At 45.2% G+C, this 14212-nt stretch overlaps 1 protein-coding gene across 25 annotated transcripts in view; it reads left to right on the top strand.

The window, feature by feature from the left end:
* The window catches only part of lrch1 (leucine-rich repeats and calponin homology (CH) domain containing 1), a 73165-nt gene that overhangs the window by 964 nt on the left and 57989 nt on the right, over positions 1-14212 (top strand). Inside the window, exon 1 of one of the 25 annotated variants that reach the window (XM_086221091.1) lies at positions 7450-7695. The exons of the other annotated variants lie outside the window; for them this stretch is intronic. Within the exon in view, the coding sequence (XP_086077217.1) occupies positions 7590-7695 (106 nt within the window). The 5' untranslated portion in view covers positions 7450-7589. Of the gene's footprint in view, positions 1-7449; positions 7696-14212 lie in introns of those variants that run through there. 25 annotated transcript variants of the gene reach the window in all.

The following is a 14212-nucleotide window of genomic DNA, read 5'->3' as shown; positions in this document are numbered from 1 at the left end:
CATTCCTGAGTTGGTAGTGGGAAGAAGTGCAGACCAGGGAACCACAGCTCCAAAATGCCTCACGAGTCGTGCCTTGATTTCTTGTCACCTTAATTTTCTTTTTCCAGCTGCTGAAATCTTCCCTCCATCACGGTCAAGCAGGGTGGTAGTGGTGCAGTGCTCAGGCGACATGCGGGGCCTGAAAGTGACTGAGGGCAGAGACGCTCCTGAGGGAGTGTTGATCTCTGCATTGATCAAACTGGGTTGTCCCTGCTCAAATCCACAGTAACCACGTGTAGTGATGGCCCGTGACACGTTGCAACTACCGGTTAGGGTGGTCACACGTACCGCCCATGAGCAGAGCATGGCTTTCATGGTCACAACACTGAGTCCTTCAGAACATGACACACGCTTGTTACACAGGTCAACACATGATCTGCCATTCAAGCTGGGGTGAGCGCTCGAGGACCTTCCAAAGTAGAGGGTTCCTGTACTGTTTAGTCTGTAGGGTTAGTAACAACTGAGCCTCTTGGTCAGCTTCAGTCAGGTGCGTCTGAGTCAGGGGCGTTGCAAGGAAAATGAAAGTGGGTGGGTCCACGGGGGGGGGGGGGGTAATAAAACTATGCAATTTCCTGCATTTTAAAGGTGGTTTTGTAGAGCAATGACAAGAGAGGAAAGATGAAATTTAGTGGTGCTTGGTTCCTGCTCCATGTGCCGGACGTGCGCTCTTCCCCTTCAGTGGCTCTCTCACCAAGGCTCTATTTGGCACCCACAAATCAAAATGGAACAAAGGAAAAAAAAGTACGACTTTGGACGTTAAACTTATGCTGTCTTAAGTTATTTTTCGGATAGTTTCCCCTCCCAATGGGAACAGGACACAAGGCATGACAACTCAATTGCTTACGGTACTTAAATGAATTTAATAAACTTATTCAATCAGCATTTACAAATATAAACGACGATCAAACTAGAACAAATATAAAATGACTTCATTCCTCATCATACTGACATTTCTCAGAAATCAATGTATCTCAAGGCTGGTGACAAACTCCTTCTCTCTCCCTCTCGTTCCCTCTCTCCATTTCTCATTCCCTCTCTCTCCTATCTCTCTCTTGTCTTCACCTGACTCTCCCCCTGTAGTTGGACCATTCTTATGAATGGGGGTTGGACTGTTCCATAGAGTTTCACTGTCTCTCCGTGTCTCTCTGTCCCCTCCCTTTCTCTCTCTTCTCCATCTCCCTTTCTTTCTTTCCCCTGTGTGGTTTTCAAGATAGTTTGTTCTCTCTCTCTTTTTCCCATTGTTTATTTATTCATTTATTTTTCCCCCTCTTTCTTTCCCCTCTCTCCCTATCTCTCCCCTCCCTGTCTCTCTTTCTTTCTCTCTTTCTTTCCCCTCTCTCCCTATCTCTCCCCTCCCTGTCTCTTTCTTTCTCTCTTTCTTTCTTCCCCTCTCTCCCTATCTCTCCCCTCCCTGTCTCTCTTTCTTTCTCTCTTTCTTTCTTTCCCCTCTCTCCCTATCTCTCCCCTCCCTGTCTCTTTCTTTCTCTCTTTCTTTCTTCCCCTCTCTCCCTATCTCTCCCCTCCCTGTCTCTCTTTCTTTCTCTCTTTCTTTCTTTCCCCTCTCTCCCTATCTTTCCCCTCCCTGTCTCTCTTTCTTTCTCTCTTTCTTTCTTCCCCTCTCTCCCTATCTCTCCCCTCCCTGTCTCTCTTTCTTTCTCTCTTTCTTTCTTCCCCTCTCTCCCTATCTCTCCCCTCCCTGTCTCTCTTTCTTTCTCTCTTTCTTTCTTCCCCTCTCTCCCTATCTCTCCCCTCCCTGTCTCTTTCTTTCTCTCTTTCTTTCTTTCCCCTCTCTCCCTATCTTTCCCCTCCCTGTCTCTCTTTCTTTCTCTCTTTCTTTCCCTCCCCTCTCTCCCTATCTCTCCCCTCCCTGTCTCTCTTTCTTTCTCTCTTTCTTTCTTTCCCCTCTCTCCCTATCTCTCCCCTCCCTGTCTCTCTTTCTTTCTCTCTTTCTTTCTTCCCCTCTCTCCCTATCTCTCCCCTCCCTGTCTCTCTTTCTTTCTCTCTTTCTTTCTTCCCCTCTCTCCCTATCTCTCCCCTCCCTGTCTCTCTTTCTTTCTCTCTTTCTTTCTTCCCCTCTCTCCCTATCTCTCCCCTCCCTGTCTCTTTCTTTCTCTCTTTCTTTCTTTCCCCTCTCTCCCTATCTTTCCCCTCCCTGTCTCTCTTTCTTTCTCTCTTTCTTTCCCTCCCCTCTCTCCCTATCTCTCCCCTCCCTGTCTCTCTTTCTTTCTCTCTTTCTTTCTTTCCCCTCTCTCCCTATCTCTCCCCTCCCTGTCTCTCTTTCTTTCTCTCTTTCTTTCTTCCCCTCTCTCCCTATCTCTCCCCTCCCTGTCTCTCTTTCTTTCTCTCTTTCTTTCTTCCCCTTTCTCCCCATCTCTCTCCTTCTCACCATCTCTCTCACTCTCTAAGTAAAGAAATGTGTTGGTGGTTGGATTGTTCCATGTCGTGCTTCTCTGTCTCTCAGTCACTTTCACTGTCTCTCTCCCTCCCTCTCGCTCTCCCTCTCTAGCTAAGGGGGAGACATCCCTGGAGTCAGCAGAGTCTCTGCTTTCATATGATATGTCATTTGTTTGGTTAGCATCGGGTAGCATGAGGTGGTGAAATGTGTTTTTGTGACATGCCGACATGCTTGGGTTGTGAGCTGTGTTTCGTGTGGTTGGCAGTGCTTTTAGCTGAGCTTCTCTCCATCATGTTGGTACGCTCCATGTCAGGATTGGAGCCTACTAGCGTGTTCAAAGAGCGTCCGTAGTGCAGCACCTCTCTGTCCCCCTGGCTGGGGTCGCTCGGGCTCAAAGATGCGTCTGTACAGTCCTCAACGTTACCTTTATGGGGGGTGATCGCGTAGAAAATATGTTGGCTTTCCAGCGCTCGCACACCTGTCCACTGATTGTCTCTGCTCTGGTCCACTGCAGTGATACACTGTTGCTGCACTTCAGCAACGAAGCCTTGCTCAATCTCTCGCAAGTGCACGCACAGAGCAAACCAAGTGGAGCTTGGGGGGGGGGGGGGTTGTCCAGATGAAATTATATTCCAAAATAAATGGTACAGGCTGATAATCGGTTCTCAAAGATCAAGCATCTCAGTAATCTAGTACGTACATTGATGTATTGAATTTTGACTAGAAAATGTCCCCAAATTATGGTAAAAGTGGGCGGGCCTTATTAAGAAGGTTGCACTGATTACATGAATGCAAGGGTGTGCGCCCCCGCCTCTCGCACACACACAGCGCTCCTCACTGCGTTTCCCACCTGAAGCCAAGGGTCTATGTTCTTTTTGGGAGGCAATGAGATGGATAACAGATGTTGTTTTACCTTGAAAATATTTCCTGCCCCCCCACTCTCCGCCCGACAATGAATAGTGTCATTTGTCGATAAAATTGTTAAAAGTACACCTCTGCATAACATTGTGTCCTTATTAATATTAAAGGAAAGAAAAAAGAAAAAGTCATTCTTTGTGTTCAGTTGATCTCTCTATCATTGTTTTTTTAGTCGTAACAGAAAAGATTGAAAGTGCATCTATTTGCCTGAAATTCACAAAAATTAAATCCTAGTTTTCTAGTATTTAAACTATAAATATTTTTTGATCGACTTACAATGAAGATTAACTTTCTTAACACTGTTTGTTGGAAGTTTTTTCCTGGTCTCCCACCATAGTCACGGGGAAACCCAGCGCTTCATTCGCTTCCTCATGCTTCCTCGTCTGAGCCTTCGGGAGACTGTGCTTTGTCTCGTGACCTCCGTCTGTCTCCACCTGTCTTTCCATCCCTGGTAAATATGTCTTCATGGTGTCTCTGGAGGACTCGTTCACTGCACTTCATATCTCCCGCTCTGTGCTGTGTGTGTGCATGCTGGCCTAAAAAAACCCTCCAACGTGGAGCTAAAACTGCCTGCACAGGCTCTGACAATGAGACGGCCACTGCCACCTACTGTAGCGGATGTGCAATTACACTTTATTCAAGTAAGGCAAAAAAAGAAGCATGCTCTCTGGGGTCATGTGCCAGGTGTGCCCCACTATTTCAGAAGGACTGTTCCAGCCTAACTTCCTTACCTGAAGCTGTTGTGCTATGGTAGATCATGGACCGCTACTTGGTTAAACCAGTAAACCTCCCATCCAACCATAGTGAACCAGTCACAATTCCTCCACCTGATCCTCCCAAAACACCCACAAACCCATCTAGGAAGAGATGAACCCTGCCAGCAACGATTTTGAACTGGAAACTCGACAGCGACAAAGCGTCATCCTGATTTGCTGCGGTCTGATCTTGTCTGGTAGCGTGCAGCTGTCTGAGTGAGTGTAATATTACATTGCGGTACTGTAACTTACGATTGCGTCATTCATGGTGCCGTAACTGACTCAGTTAACTAGTTTACCTAGGTAGCTAATATTTAAGCTAGGCTATCCTAACTCTTTAGCTTGCTAACATATCATGTCACACTCAACTCATGATATCAGACACAATGAGGCACGTCATGGGAAATGGGAAACCTATGAAGTTATTTTTAATTTCACAAGCTCGTTATCATAAACTTACCATTGAGGCTAACTGCTCAGTTTAGTACGCATGCGCTGTTGGCTTATCAGTACTGTACACTGCTTCTGTCTCACTCTGTGGGGTTGCTGTGTAGCGACATGAGAGGAGTCGGAGCGCCCTCTACTGGAGATGCAAGGGCATCATGCCTTAGAAAAACACCATGTTAAAGGCATTTTAGTCCTGAAAATTCTGTGTTAAAATCAGCGTCACTCGGCCAACTTTTGCTTTTACTTCATGCACTAAAAGCACGTAGTTGATGGCGTCCTTTTGTGGAGCTGCTGGTAGCTGCTTGTTCATATGTTAATCATGCTGCATCTTACTGAGGTCAGCATCAGGTCCGAAACTCTGTCATCATCATTGTTTGTGCACTAGCTTGTTAAAACACGCAGCAGAGTGTGACTGTGCGTTCACACCGAACACGCATTCGCGCGAATAGTTTCCTTTCAAAGTCAATGCAAACGCGAGAATGACGCGAATTTTCATGCGAATTCGCAAGGTGAAATATTCGCCATTCGCGCAAGTTGAAAATATTTAACTTTGGCAAAAAATTTGCGTCAAGACAGCCAATCAGCGTTGAGGATGTCCCGAGGTCACGGCTGACTGTGACTGACAAGATGGCGGACAAGTTGATTGTGGCTATGTGTGGGAACCCGGTGCTATTACACTACGTGTTGCAAGAACCGGTTGAATAAATTGGTGTCCATTCATTACATCCTGTCACCGATCCCAGCTAGCAGGTCGTTAAGCTGGCCAGTCGTCATCCGAAAATACCGCTTGAAGCAGCAGTCATCCAGACGGAGCCCCTGGAGGAGCTCGGTTCACCGAGCGGGGAAATTCACCGAGCTGAGCTCGCCTCTAGATGGTGTTGATAACCCAGATATGACGGCGTTTAGTTTTCAGACGTATTTCTGCCTTCCACGGCAGGTACAAGGCAACAGTTCTGTGAATATTCATGGTGAAATGGCGGAAGGAAACGTTGCCTTGAAAGACTCGCTACTTGGGTGGTTGAGCATATTCGCGTGAATGACACAAATGGACACTAAAATGATCCGGCGTCAAATTTGCGCAAATGAAACGACGCGAAATTCGCATTCGCGTTTGGTGTGAACACAGTGAGAGTGATTAATATCAGAGGCCTCATTATCTGACCTTATAGTCTTCATGTCTCTCCATTCTCAGCTCCCGACAGACTGAGTAGAATAGAACCCTCCCCCCGCTTGTACCCGCATGTACACTGTCAACACGATGGTTCTTCCAAGTTTCATATGAGCAGCCATGCAAGCCTGAACCTGCAGAGCAACACAGTTTCCAGCTGCTTCTGTTCTTTACTTTTCTGAGGCAATAGAAGCTCCATAGAACCACCTAGACACAAAAAGGCAGAAATCAACTAAAGAAAACACTGGTGATACTATCAGTGAATGGCTGGCCCCTATCCTCTCACCCCTGGCCGTGTGTCAGTCTGTGTGACATCACACTCACAACCAGAGGGCTCTTTAGTAAGGGGGAGAGTGTACAAGCTTTGGGACCAGAAACAGGAGGAAGCCCTCACCGTGTTTATGTCAAGTTTGTCTTGCTGCATTTCACTGTTTGCCAAAGACATTTTCATGCTAAATCAGAAGCCTGATGAAGTTGTTGTCTTTTGTCATTGTGGCTTTTGTGCATTGGTGACAATGTTATATTTTCTAAGTTTTACTATCGCCACACTCCTTGATTGGTGACATAATGAGATACATACAAGTTTTGCCCATGTTCATAACTGCATCTAATATTTAACAAAGAAGCAAGATGAAACCTCAGTTTGTTTTATGTATTTGTCTTACAAAACTCCAGTGAAAACAAATCGAGAGGGTGTCATGTGAAGGTGGTGATAGCAGGACCCAAACCCAGAGACAAGGCCTGCAGGCCAGGCAGGTCTAGATTAAACTGAAGTTTAATTGCAAAACAAAACAAAAGTTAGACTTGGAAACAGAAACAAAAACTCAAAATGGCAACGGGAAGCAAACAGGCAAGGTAGCTGTTGTGGTGTTGAGAGGTGACGTGACAAGATGCAACGTGATGAGATACAAGGATCCGGAAAAAAACTGACTTAGATAACTCAAGTCAAATACGCTCAAATGAAGACAAAAAAACAGGTGGAGAACACGAGGGCTGGAAGGAGCTGGTAAGGTGAGAAACACAGGGAGCAGGGCCGTGACTGATGAGGACTGATTACCAACAAGACCCAGGCGTTGAACTCAAAAAAGACAGGAAATGGACAAAGACAGGAAGTGACAAGCACACTAAGATGCAGGAGGGAAGAGCTAACAAAATAAAACAGGAACAGAACAGAGTGAATTAAATCAAAGTAGAAACAAACGAATAATACAACTGAAGAAACAAGAAACACATGAACTACCAAAGTAAACAGAGCACAAACTAAAGAGTTAAAAACTAGAAGTCCATTACCAAAACTATGAACACTCCTACTGGGATGTGACACAGTAGGAGTGTCCTGATCTTGGCACACCTAAAGCTTGAAAATGGAACTGATAGGACTCACAGTTCCAATTAAGAAGAGCCCCTGTTCAAGAGCCATCTCCCCATTTTGTGTATGTGACACCTGCAAAGCGCTCATTCGTAATAGCTCTTAGCTTATTGAGCTACACCCTGAGCATGAGCATGTGCGATCATGAGTATCCTTGTGCTGCCGTTATATTCGGTTTTTGGACACCTAGCTCATACCCCCCCCCCCCCAAGCTTTACCATTCATGCGTTGGCATTGACATGTTGATGCTATTTATGTTTTTGTTTTGTTTCTTTGTTTGCCTGAATAATGGCTCGACACTCTGACCGCTAGCATTAATTTATGTTAGCTTGCTGATGCTGAATGACATCACTCTGAGCATTACCAATGAATGTGTTAGCATGAGGAGGCTAATTCTATTTTTAGGTTTTTCTGGATTGAAAAAAAAATTCTGTCCTAACACCCTCATCACTCACATGATCTCTCACAGTTAGAGTCCAGGGCCAGTGTCTCTTTCCGATGCAGGTCGGCCCTACCAATAACAGAGTCATGGAGGGGGTTAGAAGAGGTGTGATTCCCTACGTGATGTCAGTGCTAGAGGTTGACTGGAGACTTGAAATTATGAGTAAGTATGACGAACAAATGTCTGATAACAACACATAGTTGTGTAAGCGTCAACTGCAACGGAGTCTTACAAAACTGAACAGTCTCGGCGTGTTTTCAACAACTGTATCATTAATACAATTAAAATAGTTTGTTTTTGCGCTGAAAAACCTGAATTATGTCCTGATGGCTACAGAATTAAAACTAGCCTTGTAATGCTGGTCACATTTAACAATGATAATAGTTTATGATAGATAATAAAGCGTTAGCACGCTAAAAGACTCAGCTCAGAGATCAAAACAAATATCCAAACCGGTCGTGTTAAGGCTAAAGGACAAAATGTGTCCTCTCCTTCCTGAGAAATCCTTCCTGGACAGGTGAAGGCCAGCAGAGGAGCGTTGCTGTCTACCTGCTCCAAGCTCAGCTGCTCTAACACTGCAGGAGACCACACGCTAGCTGGCTGTGTTTGGTGTTAGCTCAGCTCGTGTAGTTGAGTCAGTGGATTCCTTGTGGTCTTTTCCAGCAGACTCACATTCTCCTACCATACTTTTCCAACGGAAAAACTGACATTGTTTTTTTTCGTCATATTTCGTCATGCATGATGATGTTTAAAGGTACCGTGTGATAACTGGGCATGTTTGTTGCTTCTGTGTTGACCAAACAGTGGTGCGCTTGACCTTTCCAAACATATCTGCTCCTTGTCTCTACCCCCACACTGGGACTGGAGTCAAAACACCTCTTAACCAATAAAAATAAAAAAAGAAATGAAACAATGCTTGGCATGGCGGCAGGTTGGGGGTGGTAAGCCAAGCCTGTTGTACACTGGAAGAAAACATAAACATACTTTTCTGATGAACTGGAGCTGCAGCAAAAAATGTATAGCTGTTCCCAATATGTACATTTACTCAGGATATACTTATATTGCAAATGTATTCTTCACTTTCATCGGGTACTTTTGTTATTGTATGAATAAAATAATTTTTAAGGGTCTCCTTTGCAATTTGAATGGTTCACTTTATGCAACCACTGTTGCCTCGTTACTCACAAGGCTTATCTGAAAATGTACGTGGCTGTAAAGACTGCAAGTGTTGAAGGTTGACTACAACGACTGTCCAACATCAGTGCGTGACTACTAACTATGTAGTTACTGCTACATTATTACTTCTCCATTTAGCAGTTCTTGATGAATTAATCAATAACTTGTAGCCCGTCTATGCAGGCTATTGTAGTCCTTGATTACCATCAGCCAGTTATTTAACAGCAACACAAACTGTGGCGACCGTGACGGCATTTAGTCTTTGCAAAAAGGCGACTGTACAATCTCAAGAGTGGTTGGTGCAGACCGACGGATGGACGTGTGTGCCTGAGCTATGAGGAACCTCTCCACCCTCACTTCCCTCAGCACACACCTCTTCCTTCCCTTTGTATGGACTCACACACACACACACACACATACGCACACACTCAGGATGCTTTGGATGCTCAGGAATGCAACGGGATCCTGGGTTGAGGAGGATCTCTTGCAACTGTAATGACAGCTGGTTCCAGGCCCGGTGACCTGCAGGTCATCGGTGCAGCTTTGACAGGACATTTGTGTCGTGTTCTGATGGAGACGAGATTTGGATTTTCAAAGGCTAATAAATAGTTTGGAGCATGAAGCTGATAGCTGATCAATGATCTGAACATATCATTGAACTGAACATCAAAGTCAGGAAGAGGACAGTGTTGATCCCCGGAGGATAGTGATCCCCATAGGATAGTGATCCCCATAGGATAGTTATCCCCGGGAGGATAGGGATCCCCGGAGGATAGGGATCCCTGGAGTATAGGGATCCCTGGAGGATAGTGATCCCCGGGAGGATAGTGATCACCGGAGTATAGTGATCCCCGGGAGGATAGTGATCCCCGGAGTATAGTGGTCCCCGGGAGGATAGTGATCCCCGGGAGGATAGTGATCCCCGGGAGGATAGTGATCCCCGGAGTATAGTGATCCCTGGAGTATAGTGATCCCCGGGAGGATAGGGATCCCCGGAGGATAGGGATCCCCGGAGGATAGGGATCCCGGGAGGATAGGGATCCGGGAGGATAGGGATCCCCGGGAGGATAGGGATCCCCGGGAGGATAGGGATCACCGGAGTATAGTGATCCCCGGGAGGATAGTGATCCCCGGGAGGATAGTGATCCCCGGGAGGATAGTGATCCCCGGGAGGATAGTGATCCCCGGAGTATAGTGATCCCCGGAGTATAGTGATCCCCGGGAGGATAGGGATCCCCGGAGGATAGGGATCCCCGGAGGATAGGGATCCCGGGAGGATAGGGATCCGGGAGGATAGGGATCCCCGGGAGGATAGTGATCACCGGAGTATAGTGATCCCCGGGAGGATAGTGATCCCCGGGAGGATAGTGATCCCCGGGAGGATAGTGATCCCGGGAGGATAGTGATCCCCGGGAGGATAATGATCTGTGTGATTGAGCTGTAGAACTTCAACACCATTTTGGTGATTGACATTTTGTTTTTACATCCTTCAGGACATTTTTGTGATTGATAATTTTTATTGTTTCTCTGATTTTGTTTAAAGTTAAACTTTTTTAAAAGTATGATGTGAAATCAGTGGTTGAAATATTTGATCGCTCCTGTTTTAAAAGCTAAAGCTTTGAAATGTCACTTACAAGAATCTTGTGTGTGAAAGTCTGATGTGCTGAACATGTGACAAAATGTCTGGTCCTGTGTGGTGGTCAACAACACATGTGCGTGTGGTCACTTATTACATGTTTATGTTTAGGCCTGTAACGCATGGCCTATGAGGCCCATTAAGAAAATGAATGAATCCACAATACATATCAAACGACCACAAAGAATTGCAATACGCAGAGAGGGAGGTGGTTGAAACACAACATTATTGATCTGTTTAGTAATTTCATACTAAACAAGGCTTTGGAGGCCATCTTGTTGTCCTGAGTCCAACTTCACGACAAGAACATCTTCTCAACTCCGTTACTTAGTTGTCATACGCATACATTCCTGGGAGAGAATACGGCCAGGATTTTTATACAAGTTTTCTATCTTTATTCGAATGAAATCCTGTTCATACATTGTCCTTGAGAATGTGCACAAGATGCTGAGGTAGTGCATCAATAGCGCCACCTTGTGGCTGTTTGAGGAACATATCCTACTTCTTATTAAGTTCCATCAGACTTGACTTCTTAAACTATATCTTCAATCGTAACAAATTCAGTAAAGTTAAAAATGGGTACGTCTGGTGCATGTGTTACAATTTCCTTTGTAGCGTGAGCTATAAACCTTTTCAAACTTGCTGCTGCAGCAGAAACAAGCAGCAGATCTCACATGTACTTTCTTTGAAAGACTTGAATCAAATTAAACAAAAAAGAATGCATGTTAAAAAGTGGGATCAAAAAGTAAATAAGATGGGAACAAATGTAGGGTTGTATTTTTAGTCAAAATTGCGAAATGACCTACTGCAATTTTCTAATCACAAGACTGTTAAATCTTTTTTAAAGACTTATTGTGTCAAAATATCATTTTAATTTGAATGTTATTGTCCAGTAGGAACATCCTTCATCTTCTATTTGCTTAAGAAAACATCTTTGTTTGACACAGATCCCCAAAAAATGACAGATTAAAATAGCAGATGTGGAAAATGTGGTGCAGGAAAATGTTCTAAATACAATATAAATGAAAACTGATTTAAGTTACGGGTGTTTAATTTTAGTTAATCCCTAACCCCACTGCTGAGTCATGATAACACATATCAGGTAGTGCCACTGAATGTACGTCATACATGATACCACCTGTAATACTTTGATAAAAGTCTAAAATACATCAATGAAATCAGTATATTTTAGTCTGTCTACTGAAATGAGGCGCATACATCGGTTTGACAGCCGGTCCTCATTCATCAGTAACACCAAAAATATCAAAATCTCCAGCTTTACTGTTTCTGTGTGATTCAGTGGAAGTTAACATCATCACTCTCCAGGTACGTCTCAGTGCCAGAATCAACTGAAGGTCTACATTTCTCAATGCCAATAAAAGCAGCTGACAATAACCTGATGCTCAACAGAAACACAAACATAGCTTGTAACTGCAGTGAGAGTCCTTCTTTGAAATGATCCAGACATACACAACAACAACAACAACAACAACAACAGCCTCTGAATGAGATCATCTTGTCTGGTCCTGCAGCTGCAGTGGTTCTAAATCTGAAATGCACAGTTGGAGTGTGTCCTGACAGATGCCAAATCTCTTTGAATAAATAAACAGGAACAGTCTCTCATCCCTTGGAATGTAGGCCACACACTCACACACACACACACACACACACACAAACACACACACCTCCCTTCCTCCCTCTCAAATCCTCATGGAATCCTATTTGGATATAAACATCACACATACTTCCGACAACACGCCCCTGCAGGCTTATCCTAATACACCATGAAACACATGCCAACATAACTGTTAAAATATGCTCACACACACACACACACACACAGACTCTAATAACCGCTGGTTACTACCAGGGTTTGCAGAATACTGTCTCAGAACCTGGAAGCAGGCAGGTCAGAGCGGCAGAGCCAAACAGGTGCTTCTCCTGTCAGCTCAGAACAGGAAACAGGCCACAGTCACACAGGCTCACCAGCATTCGACAATAGAGACTGGAGGAACAACGCCTGGTCCCGTGAGTCTCGGCCTCAGCTGAGACATTCAGACCTTCTGGACAGAATTAGGAGGATTGAATCCCACATTGCACCACTGGTGAGCTGCTGGTACTGGTGAGATGGGGGGGGGGGTCTTTTTTGGGCCCCCTGGTAACAGCTGAGCCTGGTTCGCAGGCCACAGCCAACCTGAGTGTTGGTGCTGACCATGTCCATCCCTGTAGGACCACAGTGGACCATCTTCTGATGGCTCATCCAGCAGGATCATGCACCATCAAGTTCTAATCATCTCAAACTGGTTCCTGGAACATGGTGGTGAGCTCACTGGGCGCCACAGGCACCAGATCTTAGTCTGCTAGTGTCCCCCTCACTGTGAGGGACACATTGGGAGGTGTGTGTGTGTGGGGGGGGGGGGGGGTGGTCAAGAGACTCCATACATCATTGGTGTGTGAATGTCTGGCATTGATCCCCAGGTGATGCTCTTGATTGAAGACAGAACATGGGAGGTTATTCCTGGTAGCACAGTGATGGGACCTGGCTCAGATTGAGGGTTGGTCCTAGTTTTCATATGGCAGACTGAGAACATGGTGTTTGAAAACAGAACAATGGTCTCACTTGACCTGGACCTCCTCCTAATGTGGGCTTCCTGTCTGCATTGGTCACCTGAGTCCCATCCCAACTCTGGTCATAATCATTATGGCCACTTCTGCATCTCACACTGGAGCTCAAGTGTGTGTCCAGGAGTTTTAGCGAGTCAGGGAACCTTGAACTCTAAACCACATCCATGTGTCCGATGTTGTGGTGCGTTAGTATAAATTTAAACTGCAAGCTGGCTGAGCTTAATCCCGCCTACACAGCTCAGATTTATTCACTCTTCCCCAACTGGGAAAACATCTCCTAAAATAGAAGCTCGCACTTTTCCCTCTCTCAAGTTTCTGTTTCAGGAAAGTGGGATACGGCTTCTGCTGTAAAACTCTCCCTCCCTCCCTCTTTCTGTCTCTCACATTTCTCTCTGTCTCTATCGCTCTCTTTTCTTTACAGTTGACAGTTGCTGACTTCATTGCCCAGAGTTGCTTTGTGGTGGTGTCAAGGAAAAGTTATAAATGTGGTCTGGTGTGGCAGGACTGCTGTGTGTCTGTGTGTCTGTCTGTGTGTGTGTGTGGGTATGTGTATGTGTATCTGTGTGTACGTGTGTCTGTATGTGTATGTGTGTCTGTGTGTGTGTATGTGAATGTGTGTCTGTGTGTGTATGTATGTGTGTCTGTGTGTACGTGTGTCTGTATGTGTATGTGTGTCTGTGTGTGTATGTATGTGTGTCTGTATGTGAATGTGTGTCTGTGTGTGTATGTATGTGTGTCTGTGTGTACGTGTGTCTGTATGTGTGTGTATGTATGTGTGTCTGTCTGTGTGTGTGTGTGTACGTGTGTGGGTATGTGTATGTGTGTCTGTCTGTGTATGTGTTTGTGTGTCTGTATGTGTATGTGTGTATGTGTATGTGTGTCTGTGTGTGTATGTATGTGTCTGTATGTGTATGTGTGTCTGTGTGTGTATGTATGTGTGTCTATGTGTGTATGTATGTGTGTCTGTATGTGTGTGTATGTATGTATGTCTGTCTGTGTATGTGTGTCTGTGTGTACGTGTGTCTGTATGTGTGTGTGTCTGTCTGTGTATGTGTGTCTGTGTGTGGGTATGTGTGTGTGTCTGTCTGTGTATGTGTGTCTGTGTGTACGTGTGTCTGTATGTGTGTGTGTCTGTCTGTGTATGTGTGTCTGTGTGTACGTGTGTCTGTATGTGTGTGTGTCTGTCTGTGTATGTGGGTCTGTGTGTACGTGTGTCTGTATGTGTATGTGTGTCTGTGTGTG

This window comes from Aulostomus chinensis, chromosome 12 (genome assembly GCF_037954235.1).
Source record: "Aulostomus chinensis isolate RoL2024-O1b breed Wild chromosome 12, RoL_Achi_v1.0, whole genome shotgun sequence".
NCBI classification, from domain to species: Eukaryota; Metazoa; Chordata; class Actinopteri; order Syngnathiformes; family Aulostomidae; genus Aulostomus; species Aulostomus chinensis.
Note: the sequence above shows the minus strand (reverse complement) of the source record. Positions and strands in the feature narration are given on the sequence as shown.